The sequence below is a fragment of the Phytophthora ramorum genome (genome assembly GCF_020800215.1).
Source record: "Phytophthora ramorum isolate Pr-102 chromosome Unknown Phyram_PR-102_s0003, whole genome shotgun sequence".
NCBI lineage: Eukaryota > Oomycota > Peronosporomycetes > Peronosporales > Peronosporaceae > Phytophthora > Phytophthora ramorum.
The window spans coordinates 1,029,993-1,049,857 of NW_027150649.1; the positions used below are offsets into that span (position 1 = coordinate 1,029,993).

General features: G+C 54.7%; 1 protein-coding gene across 1 annotated transcript; it reads left to right on the top strand.

Moving 5' to 3' along the window:
- Window positions 1-17,770: 17,770 nt before the first annotated feature.
- Window positions 17,771-19,768, top strand: KRP23_3496 (Bifunctional aspartate aminotransferase and glutamate/aspartate-prephenate aminotransferase; the record flags this gene model as incomplete). The annotated part of the gene is made up of 1 exon (XM_067888354.1): window positions 17,771-19,768. One exon carries the CDS (start codon window positions 17,771-17,773, stop codon window positions 19,766-19,768), a length of 1,998 nt encoding a protein of 665 aa, XP_067747604.1.
- Window positions 19,769-19,865: the final 97 nt, after the last annotated feature.

Consider the following 19,865-nt stretch of genomic DNA (forward strand, 5'->3'; position numbering starts at 1 on the left):
TCGGTACAGGAGCATGTAGAGTGGTTCATTTCCTGGAGGCACAAAAGGAAATGGCGTTTTACACATATGGACCAAAATAATGTTGTGGTGTAGATATCACGTGCAAGTCACCCTCTGGGGAGCTGCGGCAAGTTCCCCAGTTCAACTTTCGACCAAGACACGAAAGCTATGTTGAGGAGCCAAGTCGCTGGCGTGCGTCAGTCGCTAACTGTGCTGACCGATCCGAACGACCAAGGCAAGCTTCCAGCTGACAGCGTCCGCCAATGTCAAGTGGTTGATTCCTTGAGCAAGCGAGGAGGTCCCACGGTGACTACCATCCTCCGCAAGCGTACGTGCTGGCGATGAATCGGATGCCCAAGGGGTTCACTTCGATTGGAGGTAAGCCCGTCGATCTCACCGCGGAAGTGGAGGATCGTCAGTCATCTCGAGCCCAGTCGACTGGGGAATATATCCATCAGCACCACCGGGGAAGTCGTGAACCCAACGCACTTCAATGCGCGCAAGCCTAGAACAAACGACATCGGCCGTCAGAAAGATGGCTGACGTGCTGAAGTCGCTCGCGAAGTTGCCATTCGAAAACCCAGCCTCCAGCGCTTAAGAACGTACACTAGGAGCAAGTCGCGTGGAGGTGTCTCGTACGGGGCTTGGACCTCCATTCGATGTGGCCTGAAGAGCTCGTCAGCCCATTTGGAATTGTCGACAAAGCGGGTGGTGATCCGCTGACGACTGGACGGATTATCCTTGATCTATCGTCCCCGGAAAGTACCTCGATCAACGACTTTACAGACCAGGGAACTATTCCAATGGCCGACTATCGACACGGTGATGCGGTCGCTTCCGAAATAATACGAACCAAGCGGGAACACACTGACGCCGAGACCAAGGCCATGGCAGGTGATGTAACGCCAATATTTTGCAACGTCAGTATTCACAGCCTCAGCGTACACCACTTTGCTGGTTGCACTGAGATCGAGAATGCACTCGTTATTGAGCTTGCATGTCCGTTCGGATGGAAGGGTTCTCCTGGAGAATATGAAGTTATCGGTGGGACAATACCATTTGTTCATGGCGGACATGGCAACAGGCAAAACCCAAGCGGGTTTCTTAAACTATCACTGAGTTGATGACAAAATCAACGTCGCCACTAGTGTGGAGACATGGAACACTCACTGCGCTACGCTATGCCCACCATACTAGGCAGTGGGGCCGCCAATGAGGACAAATTCAAGGCATGGAACATCAGCTGAAAGGTCCTGGGGGTTACAATTTGACACCAGGTCACGATTCCAGCTGTCAAGATCGCTAAGGCTCACAATCTCGTAGCATCGGCATACCACTCAAGTGGACTCTCGCAGAAAAAGTATCGCTCCCTCATGGGAGGTCTGCGCCACGTCCCAACATGCATCAGGGCAGCGGGTCTATTTCTGCAGCGTGTGGTGTTGTGAGTCACAAAAACTTCGTTAGTACGGCTTCCACCCAACAACGCAACAATACGCCGAGTCAGGTCGGCGTTGTTGGGCTTGTGCAATTTTCTGTTGGTCCCCTCGGTCCTGCCCGGTCCAGTCGAGGCTCTTCTCTCGCTGAGTACCAATCCAAACTCCAGAAGCTCGTCTGAGCGGAGCAACTTCCGTTCCTCAAACCCTGTGACCTCCACCAAAGGATGGACGTCGGCGCGCGAGCGCTTTTACAGGTCACCGAGCGCAGAGTACGCTCAGCTAGAAGATTGCGGTGTACTGGGTTGTGCAGACCCACCGAATCGTCGATTCAACGAGATTTGTTTACGCTGGTAGCGAGACGTGCTCACCCCCGGCCGACATCGATCTCTTGGCGCTACCAGTCGATTCCCGGACAAGCTATGCCTCTCGGGAAACGAAGGCAGACATAATCCAACCCACGCAGGGGCTTACGCTGTTCTTGGACTTAGAAGATGCTTTGTTATCTCTGCGTCTTTGGGGGGTCCCTTTCGGACTCCCCCTTTTGGATTCCAATCGATCCAATAAAAATACCTAGTGAAATGGAGTCGTTATAGATCTCCATGCGACTATTCGCTCAGCTCCCTAACTTTTCCTCGCCGAGTCGGGTCGTTCAGGCTCTCCGCCGACCCTTCGCTCCGATCCCTGATTTATCCTCTTCCACTTGGAATAACTCGCAAACGGTATACACTCGCCGAGTTCTGCCGCTCTCTGAGCCTTGGCGCTCGCCGAGTCCGGTCGCTCGCTGAGTCTTCGCTTAAGTGCGCACTGCGATGTACCGAACTGGGCCAGACCATGTGGTTCACTAAAAATATGAGTTTCCCTACACCATGTTTCCCTTCTTACTCAGCAGCATATTGTGATGTAGCGGGGTCCTTCAAATTCTGGTTAAGACTGGATCCGGCTTCCCAACTGCGCCCACACACCAACTAACGGAGGGGGTCCCCCGATGATCCGTGATCTGCTGAAATTCTCACCTTGTGTACCCGTTCGTGAGCTGGATCTGCTCTCTCGGTGCTCCGAAGAGATGTAGCTGTGCGTTTCTTGACTGTCCTGGCGGGACGCGGGGATGGGGTATAGCACTGCGGAAGTCTTCGCTCTGCTGCCTGTTATGGATCCAGATCCAGAGCGATTCAGTCGAGGTCTGATATGCCAGCCTGGACTTGATCCGGTTCTGGGGGTTGCCTTTGGGGTGTGGGTATCTCCTTCCTTTGCGATTCTTGCCGCTTCCTATAGCGGGGGCTCTGTGTAGCGGGGCTACACAGTCGGTCCCCTATCTTAGTGTAACACGCACTAATGGATACATTCAGGTTGATCACTCCACACGGTGGTCCACATTCATAGCAAAGACATATGACTGGTAGAAAGCAACATCTTTCTACCAATGAGTGTTATTCATTAAATAGGGATTCTGCCAGCCATCCGATGACAGAACCCCTCATTAGAAATATCAGTTTTAGGTGGAAATCCAGTTAACATTCAATACAGTTCTCATTTAGCACCAAAGCTATCGGTCGGTCCCTTTATCTAAGTTTAAGTATACTTGTGGACACAAGCATCTGAATCTAAGTTAAATACTCCCACGCTTCCTCCTACACGTGCGCACACGTGTAAGCTAAAGTAGTGGGTCTAAGCAGACCCACTACACACTGGGGGTTGAGAAATCGAGAGACTTTCGGGCCATGTAATCACCCCGTCGGACCTGGGATCTGCGCTTGAAAATAGATCACTGATGTAGGTAAGATCTGGCCAATATATTATCCAGGTTTACCCAACAACTAGATCAGCTACTCCTTGTTTTGCCAATACCTTGTACGGCCAATGTAATTCCCGTTTCTTGGTGGAAGCGAAGCACTCGTGTAGTTCAGGCCAAATTCGATTCTGATTTATGGGTGAATATCGTCAAATCTCCGATCACGCTTAACTTCACTATGTATATTAACGACCAATAGGAAGAATGAGTTGGCAATTGTTTTACTTATAACGAATCAAATCAGTCTGTGCGATCTACTTTAACCAATTAGAGAGCTCGCTAATTCGTAAAGGCTCCACAACCACACCTCCGACGTATCGTGTCGGAGAGAGCAGAGAAGTTATTGATATCCCTCTACAGATTGTAAGTCATTCGTATATTCATAGAATAGCACACAAGCTCCGACCCAACATGAGCCTCAACGACCTCGCGCTGGCCAACACAAAGCCTGCTCGGGAATGCGCAGCACGCTCGCTCCTGAAGTTTCTCGAGGAGGAATCCGTCCGCTGGGAGTACTTGACCTGACTGCTGGAACAGTTCCCTCAGCATCGAGCGGGGATCGACAAGATTCTGCTGAAGAAGGGACAAGTACTGGAACAGTACTGTATGAAGAAAGAGTCGGGGACGTTTGTCAACAAGGCTCCTGCATGCACGAAGACCGCACAAAGACCGCGCTCAAGCAGATCTCTATTCGACGGCTTATACATCCGCGGACTACCAGGACGCCGCCTTGCTGTGTCTGCTCTGGTTCCGCTTTTGGCGTGCGTCGGATCTTACGATGCTTCACAAGGCCAACCTGTCCATTGGCGCAGGCGACATCTTCTTCGTGCGCTTCATCCGGGTCAAGACTGCGAAAGATCAAGGCCTCTCGCTCTTTCCCGACGACGATTTCTCCACATGTCTGCTTCTCGCCAACGCGCTTGCACTGGTGACACAGTTTTCTCCGACGGCTTCGCTTCTGAGCAAATTTTCGGAGCCGCAGACAGTCTCCCGAGCGACGCTGACATCCGCTACGCCTCTGATTGACTTGATCGACCACACGGAACCTGTGATCCCGCTGCACCAAAACGGCCAAGAAGTCAGATGAGAGCAAGACGGCCGATGCTGCTCCTGGGATCCACAGCTACGTCAATCGCGTTCTGGACCGAGTCGCCAAATAAGCTTGCGTGGCCGAGCGTCTGACGTCGCATTCTTTAGGCGCGGCGGAGCTCAGCATGCAAATGGAACTGGAATGTGCGTACAGTGGATTTTTGACCGTGGAACGTGGAACATGACGGCGACGAACAAGGCCTTTGCGTACATCTTCAACACTCCTGCCGAGGACCACAGGGTTGCACGAGTCTTGAGCGGCCGCGACCCCGAACAAAGAGTTCGCCTTCTGACGCTGGATTGATTCGATTCCGATACCAAGTCCAAGATCCAGTCCGTAGCGGCAGCACTCTTCAACGTTTTGTCCGGCCTGGAGTCGCCACCGTACAACGTGAACGCGCGCGTCATTGACATCTTCATGGCGTATCTGCTGCGGCACTATCCGCCCTTGAAAAGTTTCAACGCTACCGGACTGGCGATTCAACGCATCGAGGCTTGCACAGTTGAGAAAGGCTTCTCAGTCAACGATCTGCTGACGTGGTCGTCGTTCCTGTTCTCGAACGCAACGGCAACATCTGAAGCAAAGCATACAGCTAACCAAGATACCACGGAAGCTATCACAAAGCACCCCATGTTTCTTCAACAAGCAGCCTTGATTGAACAATTAATTCAAGTGAACCAGAAGCTGGACACTCGGCTGTCTGTCATGGAAGCTAAGATACACAACAAACAACAACAAGCTCCGTCAGCAATGATTTCAAGTGAAGAAACAAGCAACAACGATCATCAGGCCAAGCGTCGGCGTACATCTGCTGCTACCAACCTGAAAGATGCTCGGTTTTCCTGGTACGCTCAAGAACCGCGGATGTGGAGCTCAACGGATGCAGCGACTAAGCACATGCGGTCGAACGCTGTGACGGGGGTCACACGCACCTGAACCTTTAGAGGAAGCGTTAACGCGTTAACGCGCTAACCACAACAGACGCCTGGCGTCTCTATTGTGAGCTTGCCTTCCTGTCGTTTCCGGGTAACGAGAGTACCAAACGACTTGCGAACTTCCAGGTTAGAGTTGAACAGTCTGTATTAATCTCACTTGTAAGGTTCTAACTACTGTAAACTATTTGCATACTGAACTCCTGTCTAAACTGACGATCTTCCAAATGGGTGGCCCCCATTTGATCCGCTACGGTAAGTCCGACTCCGTATCTAGTGTGGTGTACACCATCTCCTTAACGTGCTGCAGAGTGCCACACACCAACTCGTGTGGAGTGCGTACTCGTACTTAAGGTGACCAGTGTGGACCACACCGAAGAACACTGGGTTTCCCCCTTTCACAAGTTCTTTTGCTCGGCAACGGTGTAGGCCAGCGTGGCCCCATTCCAAACGCCAAGTCGATCGTCGCATTCTCGAAGCTGTTCCTTCGGGATGGCTTCGAGCTCGACGAGAAGTCACCGCGGTATCGAGACGAGGTCCTGAAAGCTGGTACCAGCGCGGAGATACAGTTGCCGTTGTATCTCCGCGAGCACAAGATCACAGCTTGTGGGGCCCAACACGTTTTGAAGTCCATGCGCAAGCTGCACAAGTCTGTCCACCTCAACGAACACGTCCGCCATTAGAAGCAACTTCAAGCCGCCGGCCGCGTAGTCGATCCTGCTCCTTCGCACACCACCAACATACTAGGTTTAGTTTAAGCACGTAGTTGCGAACAGACTTACATTTTGTCGCCGCAACCAGTCGTTGCAGTTCATGATTATCGCATGTAGAACTGAGGCGAGGCGGGTGAACGCCTTTATCGTCCAGGGTGTATAGCGCACGCGCGCCAGAAGACTCGGCCGATCAGGAAGCTTAAACTTCGCCTTTCGGAAAGCCCAATGGGGTCAGACTACCTCCAAAAGTACGGGACCTCCGGAAGTAGCTTGGCGTGTGACCTTGTGTAATCCCTATAGGTGTCGTTTGTCTTCGGAAGACCGGACTCCACCTGATGAGTTGTTCCTACACAATCAAAATGAATACAAGAATACAGAGTGCGTACGTTCACTTCTCGACGCAATTAGTACAGCTGGGGTTAGACCACTAGCAAAGCCTTCCCAGATGACCAAAAAATACAGAGAGTTATACACAATATACAGCTGCTACTTATTATTTTAGACCCTTGAGCAGTGGGTCCGTACACCAGTCTACTTGTGTTTCACCTGGAAGACTGGTCACTTCCAGATGCACCCTTGTTGCGCACCACTTCCAGTAAGGAGGATTTATAACTCCTTCCAGAAGATAACTTTCAAATATATCCAAAAGGAAAACCACTTCCGGATCACTCAATATACAGTCCTATCACACAGCAGTCTATTCGATCAAATTCCGGGGGGTGACTACTAACAACCTCCTGAAACGGCAATTACTATGAAATGGGGGGTCTAGAGGACACACTCCCAACTGAAATATGAAATAGGACAGATCACGTACGAATGCGCGTCACTCGGTCACCGCCTAATTTGGTCTTGAGCCTTTCGGAGAGTTCCACGGCGGTCTTCGCGATCACGACGCGTCCAAACGCAGGCTGGGTGAACCCGGGTCCCCGGAAATACACGGCGGCTTGTCCGGCGTTATCCCAGCGTGCTTCCAGGCCAACTGATAAGGGCCCTGGAAAACACTTGCGCCCTTGGTGGCAAAACGAACTCTCTGTTATTTTTAGTCTCTGCTAGAAGTCTTCTGTCAAGGTCTCTGCTGGAAGTCTTCCACATGCACATTTGTCTTGGTTTCACTATAGGGTTCTTTGGCGTAATCAGCATCCGGGAGGCTGGCACATCCTGGTCGCAAGCCGGCTCTTCGTGCATAACATATCCGGCTGGTCGTCTTGGTCGGTCGCTAATATCTTGGGCTTTGTATACTGGAAAATTGGAAAGGTCTTGGTGGGTACAAATCAGGAGCGTCTGGTCAGCCTCCGCACCCACAACGTCTGGGTCATCTGCGAGTCACATCAGGAAGGAACTTTCGGAAGGCACACGTGACTTCCGGAAGTAACTCGACATTGGGAGGACTTCTGGAAGTCACTTGATCTCAGTATGCTGTGGGAACTTGTACCAGTTCTCCGTTCGTCCTCGTTCTTCCCTGTCGCGCGCACTTCTGGACCAATCATCACCGCGAGTGCTTCCATGGGAAATGGGAAACGACGCTCGGACATTTTACGTCCAGTCGCCACGTGTCAGAACGCTGATGCTCACTCTCCGTTCTGCACCCGAACCAGCGAAACATCCGCCATGCCTTCAACCAAGCCCAAGAAGAACGACATCAGCTCCGCGAAGGAGTTCAAGACGCTATGCATCGCTGCTCGCAAGGCGTACAAGATCCGGGTTAGTGATGAGGCAATCCGTCTATTGAGGGTATGGAGGGTTACCGGTTTGGTATCGGTTGTTGACCGTGAACCGGTTAACCCGAACCGGTCCAATCCGAACCCACGCCGATTACGCCACCGACGATTACGCCACTGTCGATTACGCCACCTGTGGGTACAAGATTGTAGGTACAAGATGGGCTTCGACGTGGCGCTCTCTCATTGGCTGAAGTAACTCAGTATCCAGTAAAGAATCAAGTAGTGTGTATCCAGTAGGTCTAGAGTAGCGAGAAGGCTAGCGAGCTAAAGACCTCAATCAATCACTTTCGAATCTTCGTTCTACCCCTCAAGTGGTTTCCAGTCTCCGCTCCGGTCTCGCCCAGAGTGCTGCCCTCCCTCCGCTCCGTCAAGCTTCGGTGTCCAAGATCCATACCTTCGATCAGGTTATGAGCCCAAGCACCATGTCCTCTGCCCACGACGCCTCCACCAAGGTCTCCATCGACAAGTTCAACGGAGACAACTACGCGACGTGGAACCGCTACATGCGTGGCGTGTTCCTGACCCAAGTCGGTGTGACATCTCGTGAACCGAGAGACGACGCCGAGCTTCACGGACTCGCGGCCCAAGGACGAGTACGTCAAGTCGAGCAACATCGCGTTCGGACTGATGTTGCTCCACATGGACGCGGACTACCACCATGTGGTCGACGACTGCGAGGAAGCGTGGGTTGCGTGGACGCGCCTGAAGACGCTGTACGGTGGTTCGCAGAAGGCTGGTCGCATCTACCTGAAGCGCCAACTCTTCAGCATGGAGATGTCGGAAGGCGGGAACGTGTTGCATCACTGCAACGAGGTCCTCAACATCAGCGCCAAGCTCAGCAGCATCGGCGCCAAGATGGAGGACGAGGACGTGGCGATCTGCCTGTTGCGCAGTCTCCCCAAGAGCTACGAGAACGTCGTGCTGAACTTGGAGATGAGCAGCGCTGAGCTGCGATCGCAAGACGTCGTGAAGGTGCTGACGAATGAGCACATCAAGCGGCAAGGCGAGAAGACGGCGACGGTGAAGACGGAGGACGCGGCCAAGGCGTTCAACACCGACCGAGAGTCTCGCCAGTGCACGTACTGCGGGAAATTGGGGCACACGATCGACAAGTGCTGGACCAAGCAGAAGGACGAGAATCGGGGCCCAAGACGCGGCAATGGCAATGGCCGTGGACGCGGGGCCAACAATGCCCAGTGGAGGAACGACGACGCCAGCTACGACTACGGCTACGCCTATGATCGAGTGGCGTTCGCGGTCTCACTGGAGTGTGGCATTTCGACGGGCAAGGATATGCTCGGCATGTGGGCGGTCGACAGCGGCGCAACGCACCACATCTGCAACGACAAGGCCAAGCTCGCCCATTTGATTGAGCGAAACGAGGGCGAACTTTCGGTGGCCGACGGCAACAAGGCGGCCATCATGGGTGTGGGGACCATCGTGGAACGAGTGGTTTTGCCCAACGGCGACGAGCGCGACATCGAGATCAAAAACGCGCTGTACGTGCCGAGCATGAGCAAGAATCTGCTCTCCGTGCCACAGATCAACAAGAATGGTCTGTTCCAAGTCGTGTTCGACGGCGCCCAGATGCGCGTTGCGCACAAGGCCTCTAAGCAAGTGGTGGCGGCGGCGAACCTCGTGGATGGCCTCTACTGGCTCCAGACGCCTCAGCGATCGGCGAATGCGGCGACCAGTGGCAAGACGGTCGACCTGCACGCGCGTATGGGTCACGCTCCGGTGGAGGTGCTTCGCAAGATGGTCGACAACGACATGATCAAGGACGCGAAGGCACCTTCCAAGTTGAGTGGACCAAGCGTGTGTCGCGGCTGCCAGCAAGGCAAAATGGTCCAGAAGCCGTTCCCAAGCAACCGTGACAAGCGTCGCTACGACACGTTCGAGCTGCTCCACTTCGACATCTGCGGCCCCTTGGAAGAAGAGTCACTGGGTGGCAGCAAGTATCTGCTGTTGATCGTGGACGAAGCCAGCGGATGCATGAAGGGGTTCTGCCTGCGTGCCAAGTCGGAGAGCGAAGACTGCATCAAGACGTACGTCACGAAGGTGCAGACGCAGTTCGGCAAGAAGGTCAAGTTTGTGCGGCACGACGGAGCTCGTGAGTTCGCGACCAACTCGCTCAAGGCCTTCTACGAAATCGAAGGCATCGAGCAGCAAACCACGGTTCCGTACGCGCACCAGACAAACGGCACGGCAGAACGCGCCATCCGGACCATCGTCACGATCGGCCGCAGCATGCTGCATCACGCCAAGTTGGACAAGTGTTTCTGGGCTGAGGCGGCCATGACGGCCATCTACGTGAAGAACCGCCTGCCGGCACCCAAGGTGGAGCACAAGACTCCATTCGAGATCGTGTACAAGTCCAAGCCAAGTGTCAAGCACATGCGTGTGTTCGGATGCCAGACGTACATCCTGACGCCGAAGGAAAAGCGGCGCAAGTGGGACCCCAAGGCTCGCGCCGGACTGTTCCTCGGCTACGAAGAAGTGTCCAAGGCGTATCGACTTTATGACATCGAGGCGGGGCAGGTGGTTGTCAGTCGCGATGTCGACTTCGATGAGTCGGCCTTTGGACTTTCGGCGCATACTTCGGATGAAGACGTCGATGATGCTGCGCTGGACCTGGACGCGCTCGACCTGGACGACAACGATGGACCGCGCCAAGTGAGCTTCAAGCAGGCGGGGAAGCGCAAGAGCCGACCGAGTGGCGACGACGACACTGCCAGAAGATCGCGTCCCGTTCGCCACCGAGCTGTCTTAGAAGAAGCAAGTGCGCCGGACGTATCCTCCTCGCGCCGAGCCGAACCCGACGAAGAAGAAAAGTCTGGGGACCAAGATGAAGACGACGACTCGACGCCTCCAGTGTTTTGGCGTGCCAGTGCCAACGCTGTGGAAGCAGCAGCCGATCTATCGGAGCCGACGACGTTCCAAGAGGCTGTGAACGGTCCGGATCAAGTGCACTGGCGCAAGGCGATCCGCGCGGAGCTCAAGTCGATGCGACTGCGTGGTGTGTTTCGAGCTGCCAAGTTGCCCAGCGGCCAGCGCGCCATCGGCACCAAGTGGGTGTTCAACATCAAGCGCAAAGCGGACGGCTCGATCGAGAAGTACAAGGCGTGCCTCGTAGCCAAGGGCTTCAAGCAGAAGTACGGCATCGACTACACGGAGACGTTCTCGCCCGTGGTCAAGTACGTGACGCTGCGCATGATCATCGCGATCGCCAAGTACTTCGGCTGGCCCCTCGACCAACTCGACGTCGTGACAGCGTTCCTGTACGGGGTCATGAAGGAGGTGGTGTTCTGCGTGGTTCCCGAAGGCGTTGAGCTGGATGGTGACTTCGACTGCCTGGAACTGGTGAAGGCCATCTACGGTCTCAAGCAAGCTTTGCGCGTGTGGAACGAGACCTTCTACCAGTTCATGTGCTCTATCGGTTTCCAAGTGTCGGCCTTCGATCCGTGCCTCTACATCAAGGTGGTGGACGGTCACTGCGTGCTCGTGCTGGTGTACGTGGACGACGTGCTGATTACCGGGAGTTCGCCCGAGCTGATCTCGCGCACGAAGACGGACCTGAAGACGCGCTTCGAGATGACCGACAGCGGCAAGTGCGCGTTTGTTCTTGGAATCGAGCTGGTGGACGGCCCGGACGGCAGTGTGACCATGTGTCAGCGGCGATATGTGGACGACATCCTGAAGCGCTTCGCCATAGACAAATGCAAGGCCGTGGTGAGTCCGGTGGACATGAGCACTCGACTGGTTCCAAGCGACGCGGCGACCAAGGTGAACGCTCCGTTTCACGAAGCTGTTGGTGCGCTGATGCACCTGATGACCGCCACGCGCCCGGACATCGCGTACGCCGTTGGCTATGTGTCGCGCTTCATGGAGAACCCCCAAGAGGAACCCTGGGTTGCGACCAAGCGCATCTTTCACTATCTGCAAGGCATCAAGACGCATGGCATCTGCTTCAAGCCGGGCGACAAGATCGACTTTCGTGGCTACTCGTACGCGGACTGGGCCGGCGACCTCGCGGACCGCAAGTCCACTTCAGGCTACACGTTCATGCTCATGAGTGCGCCTGTGAGCTGGGGAAGCAAGAAGCAGTCAAGCGTGTCGCTGTCCACGAGCGAAGCGGAGTACATCGCGCTCAGTCTGGCTATCCAAGAGGGCAAGTGGATCCATCGCCTGCTGTGCGAGATTCTGGCGGCTGCCAACGAGACGGGACCCGAGCTCATGATCCGCGAAGACAACCAGTCGTGCATCAAGATGACCAAGAACCCGGTGAACCACGGCCGCGCCAAGCACATCGACATCAAGTACCACCACATCCGCGACGAAGTGAAACGCGGTGAAGTGAAGCTCGAGTATTGCGAGACTTCTGTGATGCTGGCGGACATCATGACCAAGGCGCTTGCGGGACCACGCCACACGGAGCTGACGGCGGCTCTCGGCATTCATGGGACTTCGCATTGAGGGGGCGTATTGAGGGTATGGAGGGTTACCGGTTTGGTATCGGTTGTTGACCGTGAACCGGTTAACCCGAACCGGTCCAATCCGAACCCACGCCGATTACGCCACCGACGATTACGCCACTGTCGATTACGCCACCTGTGGGTACAAGATTGTAGGTACAAGATGGGCTTCGACGTGGCGCTCTCTCATTGGCTGAAGTAACTCAGTATCCAGTAAAGAATCAAGTAGTGTTTATCCAGTAGGTCTAGAGTAGCGAGAAGGCTAGCGAGCTAAAGACCTCAATCAATCACTTTCGAATCTTCGTTCTACCCCTCAAGTGGTTTCCAGTCTCCGCTCCGGTCTCGCCCAGAGTGCTGCCCTCCCTCCGCTCCGTCAAGCTTCGGTGTCCAAGATCCATACCTTCCATCACCGTCACCTTCGACTTACCATGAACACGACGGTTGCCTCCGCGAACCTCCTCCCCGAAGCGATTGATGTCATCTTCGCTTGCGTGGTCGAACGGAAGAAGCGTTGCGTCGGCATTGACGACGTACATTAGTGGCTAGCAGCACCTGATCCAGGTGATGACGAAGGATCGGGCGAAGAGGAGAAGCGGAGCGCTGAAGAAGACCTGACAGCAGAGATGCTCCACTACGTCCGCAAGCTGCTGAATTGGAAGCGTGAGAAGCGGCAGACGTACTACATCGTCGAATGGGAGGCGACGTGGGAGTGTCGAGAACACCTGAGCAAGACCGTCGTCGCTGCCTTCGAAAAAGAGCGCCGCCTTCTTGTTCGAAAGAAGTTCATCGAAGAGGAAGCTGTTAAGGACAACACGATCAACACAACGGAAAAATAGACGAGATAGCGCATAAGGAGTTAATACAGGGCGTATTACGTGCTTTAGAATCAGTGGCAGAGGAAAGACATTGATAGCTCTACATGGAACACTAAGCTTAACCGCCAATTGGAACAGCAAAGTTAACCTCGTTACAGAGCACTCAAACACACATCTAAGCGCAGCATCATACACAAAGCTTAACCTCCTCGCGGAACAGCAATGTTAACCTCGAAGCAGAGTCAGCACGCCTTGCATTGTCAGCAGAGGCGGATGCCCATTGGCTTATATACAAACATGCAGTGAACCCAAATCAAATGCACTGGGTTGTTATGGGGCACTTGTGCCGTACGAGAGATAAAAGAGGGAATGGCGAGGGCTGTCGTGCGGCGGCACTTGCGGAGCCCCAGGCCAGTAGTTCTCAAATAACCTCGTTTTTGAGGTTGTACCTACGTCTGACCTGCCAGCCAACCACCGTTATGAGTAATTACGTGTCAGCGTAAAAAGTATCATATAAAAAGCCATTTTTGGGCTGGGGTCTCATTTGCCAATCTGCCGTGGCAAGTGAGCAAGTCTCCGTAGCGAATCTGTATGGAAAATCATGCATAAACGAAAAACACCGTTTTCATGGCCCACAGGTCGTTTCAGGGCTTTCTATCCCGCCTACAAACGCTCTTACACTATCGCCTGCTGGGCATACACATCCTGATTTACATCCTGCACATTTTATACATATTTGTGTGTCATACATAATTAATGAACGGGCTATGTGTACGTCGGAGGCAGTCGGAGGGCGGAGATTTTTTGCTATGGTTAAGTCCTATCCCATCATTGGTCCTATCCTGCGTCCACACATCTACGCTGTACGACCGACTATGTGTCTTTTCTATCATCTCCCTATACTTTCCGTCGTCGTCCGCACCGAGTACCTTGATGTGATCACCTGATTGCGATACCTCACCACCCCATGCTCCACTATCAGGCGCGATCGGAGGTCCAAGATCCGGGATCCGCCTCTGCTTCACTACCGAACCAGATCGTGATCCGGGCAAACCTTACTGTAGGGCCTAATCTCGATCTGGTCAGCTCGGTTCCCAAAGCATCTCCAATCTCAGCGACGATTGATCCAGGTTTGCCATCACTCCCTCAATTTGCGCACCACTTTCACCGACCTGTCACCGCTTCCCTTAGCGATAGTTTCACGGATTGTGATGTATCTCAAATATACCCGGATCTTGATCTGAGTGCAGTTGCTCACCCGGGCTGTCCGCCGGATCTGGTATCCATAGCGGGACTCATCTTTCGTCTCGTACTTTTGTTCCTTTTCTCGACAGTATCGTCATCTTGGTCCGAATCCGTCGATCGAACCGATTAATCTGTCACTATCTCAGAACTATGACTACCTCGTTCTTTTCTGATCACATTTCCCGGGAGCACTCAACCACAACCGCCTCCTGAACGTAGTCATGTAGTCGTTATCGCCCAACGGCATCACTGCGGGCAAGCTCCCAGTATTCTCCGACGATTCCGACGTTGTCTAGGCTGGTCCCAATGTCTGCTTCCGGTCGCGCCGCGCCTTGCCAGAGTCTTGATGTCTACCAACCTCGGCCAACCTTTCTCGCCGGTGGTGGCTACTCCGACCCCGGATCAATTCCGTCGTCAGGTTGGCGGCCTAGCCTACCGCGTTTCTCGGTTGTCGTCTCAGCTTCGTAACGCTAGGGACGCCCGAGGTGTAGCCCTCTGCAACGAGGAGCACGTACAGCCGGCTCTTCTCCGATCTACGCAGGATCTCCGAGCCTGCGAGCGGGTCTGGGACTGCCACCAAGAAGAAATATCCCGCCTACAAGACGAGATCGCTCGCCTGCGAACGCGCTCCTATCCAGGAGGGGATCCGTCAGATCCGATACGACGGCTTCGCCAGCACGCGGACCAACAAGCTGCCGAGATCTACAATCTCGAGTGCCGATTTGACCAAGTTTCTCGTCATCGCGATGAGCAGTCGGAAAACAGTGATCAACTCGCCAGGGAGGCACAGTTGGCTGGTGAAGAATCCGAGATGGCTCAGAAAGAATGTCGTGAGGTTGATATCGCCCTCCAGAGCGCACATCACGACCTGTGGGTCACGGGAGACACCCTGGAACGTCTGCGAGATGGACTGCACGACGTCGAAAATCAGTTGATTGTTCACAGAGCACCGTGTTCGTCTACAGCTTTGGTAGTCTTGACAGCCGAGCGGGATCACGCGTTAGTCGCGGCGCACGCTTCTGCTAACGGGGAGCTTCAACGCCTCTGCGAAACCTTGGCGCGGGTCAATGCGGCTCGGGATCTGGCACAGGCAGATCTATATTTTGCATCAGACGACCGGGTTCGACCGCGAGCGGAACTGGATCAGAATACCCAAGATTTCATGGGCGTTCAGAGTGAAGTTACCGGGCTTCAAGGCCACTTGGTCGATCTCGGTACGTTCAGCCATATCAGTTTACCGTTGGTTGACTTCGAACTCACACAACTTGCTTCCGCAGGAGGCGACCTCAACGTCGCTCACGACACTGTGGTACACCTACAGCGAGAGATGGCGGATCTGGATACTCAACAGGCGGCAGTAGCGTGGGGGTGACAATTGAGCGTGACGTCGCCCTTCGACGTCTTGCTATAGTGTAGGACCATCGCCTCCGCGTCTTACGCGGGCACATGCGATTTTATCCCCAGTTCCAGGTCGCCAAATTCCTGCTAACTTGGATCAGCCAGTGGCGGATCTCCCCCCTGAGGGGCCCAATGCGGGTCAGGGAAGATCGGGTCCGGGCCCACCAGGAGAGCGCCCGTGAAATTCTCTTAGTGGTGGGCAGGCTGCTAATGGCAGCTGTCGTATGACCACGACGAAGCACGATGCTTTTGGTCAACGAATGACCTGAGCGCATGTACGGTGCCGATGCTGCACGCGCTGAGTCGTGACTAGCGTGGCCCATGCGAGACCGCTATCGTGAAAGGAGGTGATCTGCGAGCCCTCTCCACCCTTGGGCTATGGGATGCCCGCGATGTTGTCGATCCACACGGGAGAAATAAGACACCCGAAGTGTCAGAGAGGGTCCACAGGTCCTCTGAAGTGAACAGCAGCTGGTCAAGGAGAGCCACCGCAAGTTTGAACGGAGCAGCATCCCGTGTCTAAGAAATGTACTCTTGCTAACGTCGCAACGCAGATTGATAAGGGTGCCAAATTCGCTGCCGACTTCGTCCTTAGTGCACGGAAGCACTCAGTGACGTGTGTCCGCGGCGGAAACATGTCACTAAATGACTGTCGGAGAGGGCGCGCCAGTCGTGCTGTGGTTGCGTCCAGGAATTCCCCCTTTGGGAGTCCCAATTATTTCGCTTATGATTGGAGAATAAGGTGTCATTCTCAGATAAGTGGGGAGGATGTAACAGGGTACACCGACGTGTACCCATGTTAAATAAAGAGTTACGGGATGTCCTTCGTTAGTGTCAATGATATGTGGTACCGGTTGACTGTGAGCCAATCATTGGGCGATTGTTTATATTTTACTGTTGTTGACTTAGAGTTTGTAAGGATCAAGCTTGGCTCACCTATAAAATATATTCAGTTTTAACCTACCGTCTAAGTCGTAGTCGGTTCCTTTAGACCGGGAACCGTGAACTTGTTGTTCACCGAGAGCTTACGCTCTCTAGTACTTCCTCTGTGCAAGGTGCTGTGTGCCCCGACACATAAACATACATGTATTGTGCCTTTCTGCCAAAACGCCCTCCATTTTAAGGTCCTACGTAGGAGGAGGCAGTCTTACGAAAGCTCTTCTAACTGACCTGGGTATAGCCACTAAAAATTGCAGGCAGGTGGTAGAAATATGACCAAAACCAAATTGAAATTTAAGTATGCAGACTGGGTTACTGGTTTGTACATATTCGCGAACGAGATGTTGCACTTGCTGTGGCTACCTTGGTGAAGCCAAATTGTCGTCGACATCTTGAAAAGCAGGTACCAACGGCGACGACTTCGGGCGGAAACTCCTAGTACCTCAGACACAACAGTAATTTCAATGTTGTATACGTACTGTACAACAATGCCGCGCCAGCGGATATCGGACGCTTTGATAATGCTAGTGAAGACCTCATGAAGGACGAAATGGCCGGTGGATCGTGGCCATCCGGTCTTTAGTTTCCCTTTCGTTAGACTTGCTTTTCCTACATTCATTGGATGATACTCGCGAAGATACTGTGATTTGATTGGGTGAATATATATTTTGTCTTGCCTCCAGTCATTACACCTGCGGTGACAACTTGGCAAATCCTACCTATACACCTGACCCTCTTGCTTAGGATCTACCTTTTGGGCCAAGAGTCGGGAAAGGCACAATAGCTCTCCCTGCAAGCCAACACAGTTCTCGTCTACACGCGGTGCGACCATCGAAATGGCTCCGCATTTGTCGCGCGAAAAACCCACTGGGTGTTTTGCGTAGGCCATAAAAACGCCCCGCTGCGACCAATCAAGCGTTTGGTCGCTTTTTTAATAGGCGACCAAACATTTTGCTTGGTCGCCGCCAAAACTGAAGCAGATGGTCATGCCCGCTTGGTCCCTCGCCGGACTCTCAGCGCGGCGCTATAGGATCCAATGACGCGGTTGCTGTCACGCGTCGTGCAGTGCCCTCCTCCTCCTCGCGCATGTTGATGTCTGTGCTCCTCCGGGTAGCCCCTTCGAACGCACTCATTTCCGATTTGGCGCCGATTACAGCAAGCTCCTGCAGCTTCAACATTCCAACGCACACCCTCGCAGCCCCTTCAAGTCGAACGCCATGGGAGCGGAACTCAAGATCGCGTACGAAGGCGGCGAGGCCGAGCGCGCCGCGCGCCACTTCGTCGATAACTCGGCCTCGGCCGTGGCCTACAAGCGCGCGGAGGATGCGTGCACCGCGGTCCAGGACGAGGAAGTGGACTTCGCCGTGCTGCCCATCGAGACATCCATCCTTGGCAGCATCCACGCCAGCTACGACCTGCTGCTCAAGCACGGGCTGCACGTCGTGGGCGAGTACGACCTGCAGGAGGCCACCACAGTTGAGGATGCCGAGCCCACGTCCTACACGCGGTTCCTGCTGCTGTCCAAGAAGGAGGACCTGGCGCTGGATAAGAAGACGGCCGGCGTGAACTTCAAGACGTCGCTGGTCTTCGGCTTCAAGGACAGCTCGGCCAAGGGCATGCTGAACCGCGCGCTCACGGTCTTCTCGCAGCGCGACCTGGACCTGACCAAGATCGAGAGTCGGCCATGGGACGGCCAGGCACCACAGCAGCACGGTGAAAAGGCTGTGGACACTCGTCGGTACAAGTACCTCTTCTACGTGGACGTGCAGGGCCACCTCACGGACGCGAACATGGCTGCGGCGTTGCGGCGGCTGAGCGAGATCTGCGCCTTCGTGCGCATCTTGGGCTCGTACGCGACGTCGCAGAGCGAGGAGGCCCTGACGTCGGCGGAGCTCTCGCGCAAGACCGGCCGCATTGAGACCGGCACCAACATCACCATGGCCGACAAGTACCCGCTGAACCCCATGTTCCAGAAGGTGGCGGTCGCCAAGACCGTGCTGATCCACGGCCAGACCAAGCAGATGGAGGCCGAAGGAAAGCAGGTGTGGTCGCTGTGCGTGGGCGAACCCGACTACAATCCGCACGAGCGCGTACTGGCCGCGGGTGCCCAGGCCATGATCGAGGGCAACATCAAGTACGCGCACATGAAGGGTCTGGTGGAGCTGCGCGGCCTCATCTCGACGTACCTGGAGAAGGCCAAGGGGCTCAGGTACGACCCGGCCACGGAGGTGCTGGTGTCGAACGGCGCGCAGCAGTCGGTGTACCAGGCGCTGTACACGGTGTGCCGTCCCGGTCAGAAGGTGATCATCCCGACGCCCTACTGGCTCAACTACCCGGAGATCGTCAAGCTGGTGTACGCGGAGCCCATTCCACTGCGCACGACGCTCGAGGAGAACTATCTGATCAACCCGGAGGAGCTGGAGAAGACGCTGACGGCACACCCAGACGCCAAGGCCATCATCCTGTGCAACCCAAGCAACCCCTCCGGCACGCTGCACAGCCCCGAGCACCTGGAGAGGATCGCCGCGGTGCTGCGCAAACCGCAGTTCCGCCACGTCGTGGTCGTTTCGGACGAAATCTACGAGCAGCTACTGTACCAGGACGAGGGCGTGCCGGAGCGCAAGCACGTGAGCTTCGCCACACTACCTGGCATGTACGAGCGCACGCTGCTGGTGAACGGGTTCTCCAAGGCGCACGCCATGACCGGTCTGCGTGTGGGCTACCTTGCCGCACCTAAGTACTACATCGACCCGTGCACGTTGCTGCAGGCTCAGCTGACGTCGTGCCCGAACACTGTGGGTCAGGTGGCTGCGGTGGAGGCACTCAAGTACGAGCTGGAGTGCATGGAGAAGGGCGAGCGCCGCATCACGGAGGTCATGAAGAACCTGGACACGAAGCGCCGCTACATCGTCAAGCGGCTCACCGCCATGCCGGACGTGCGCTTCGCGTACCCGACGTCGGCTTTCTACGTGTTCCTGGACCTGTCGAGCTACTTCAAGGGCAAGAAGGCGTTCACCGCCGACAAGAGCGTGGCACTCTCGAGCGTAGACGACTTCTGCGCGCACCTGCTGCAGGACTTGCACATCGCCGTGGTGCCTGGCTCGGAGTTCGGCGACGAGTTCGGCATGCGCATTTCGTATGCAAGTTCGATGGAGGCGATCGCGCATGCGATGGATGGCATGGAGAACCTGCTGAAGTCTCTGGTCTTCGCGTAATTGTAAGTAGTTTAGTGTAGAGGGATTACATGGGTCAATCTAATGTATTTTGCCGAGTTGAACGTTGTTGTCCGTCAAGAGGTACGATCTCGGTCCT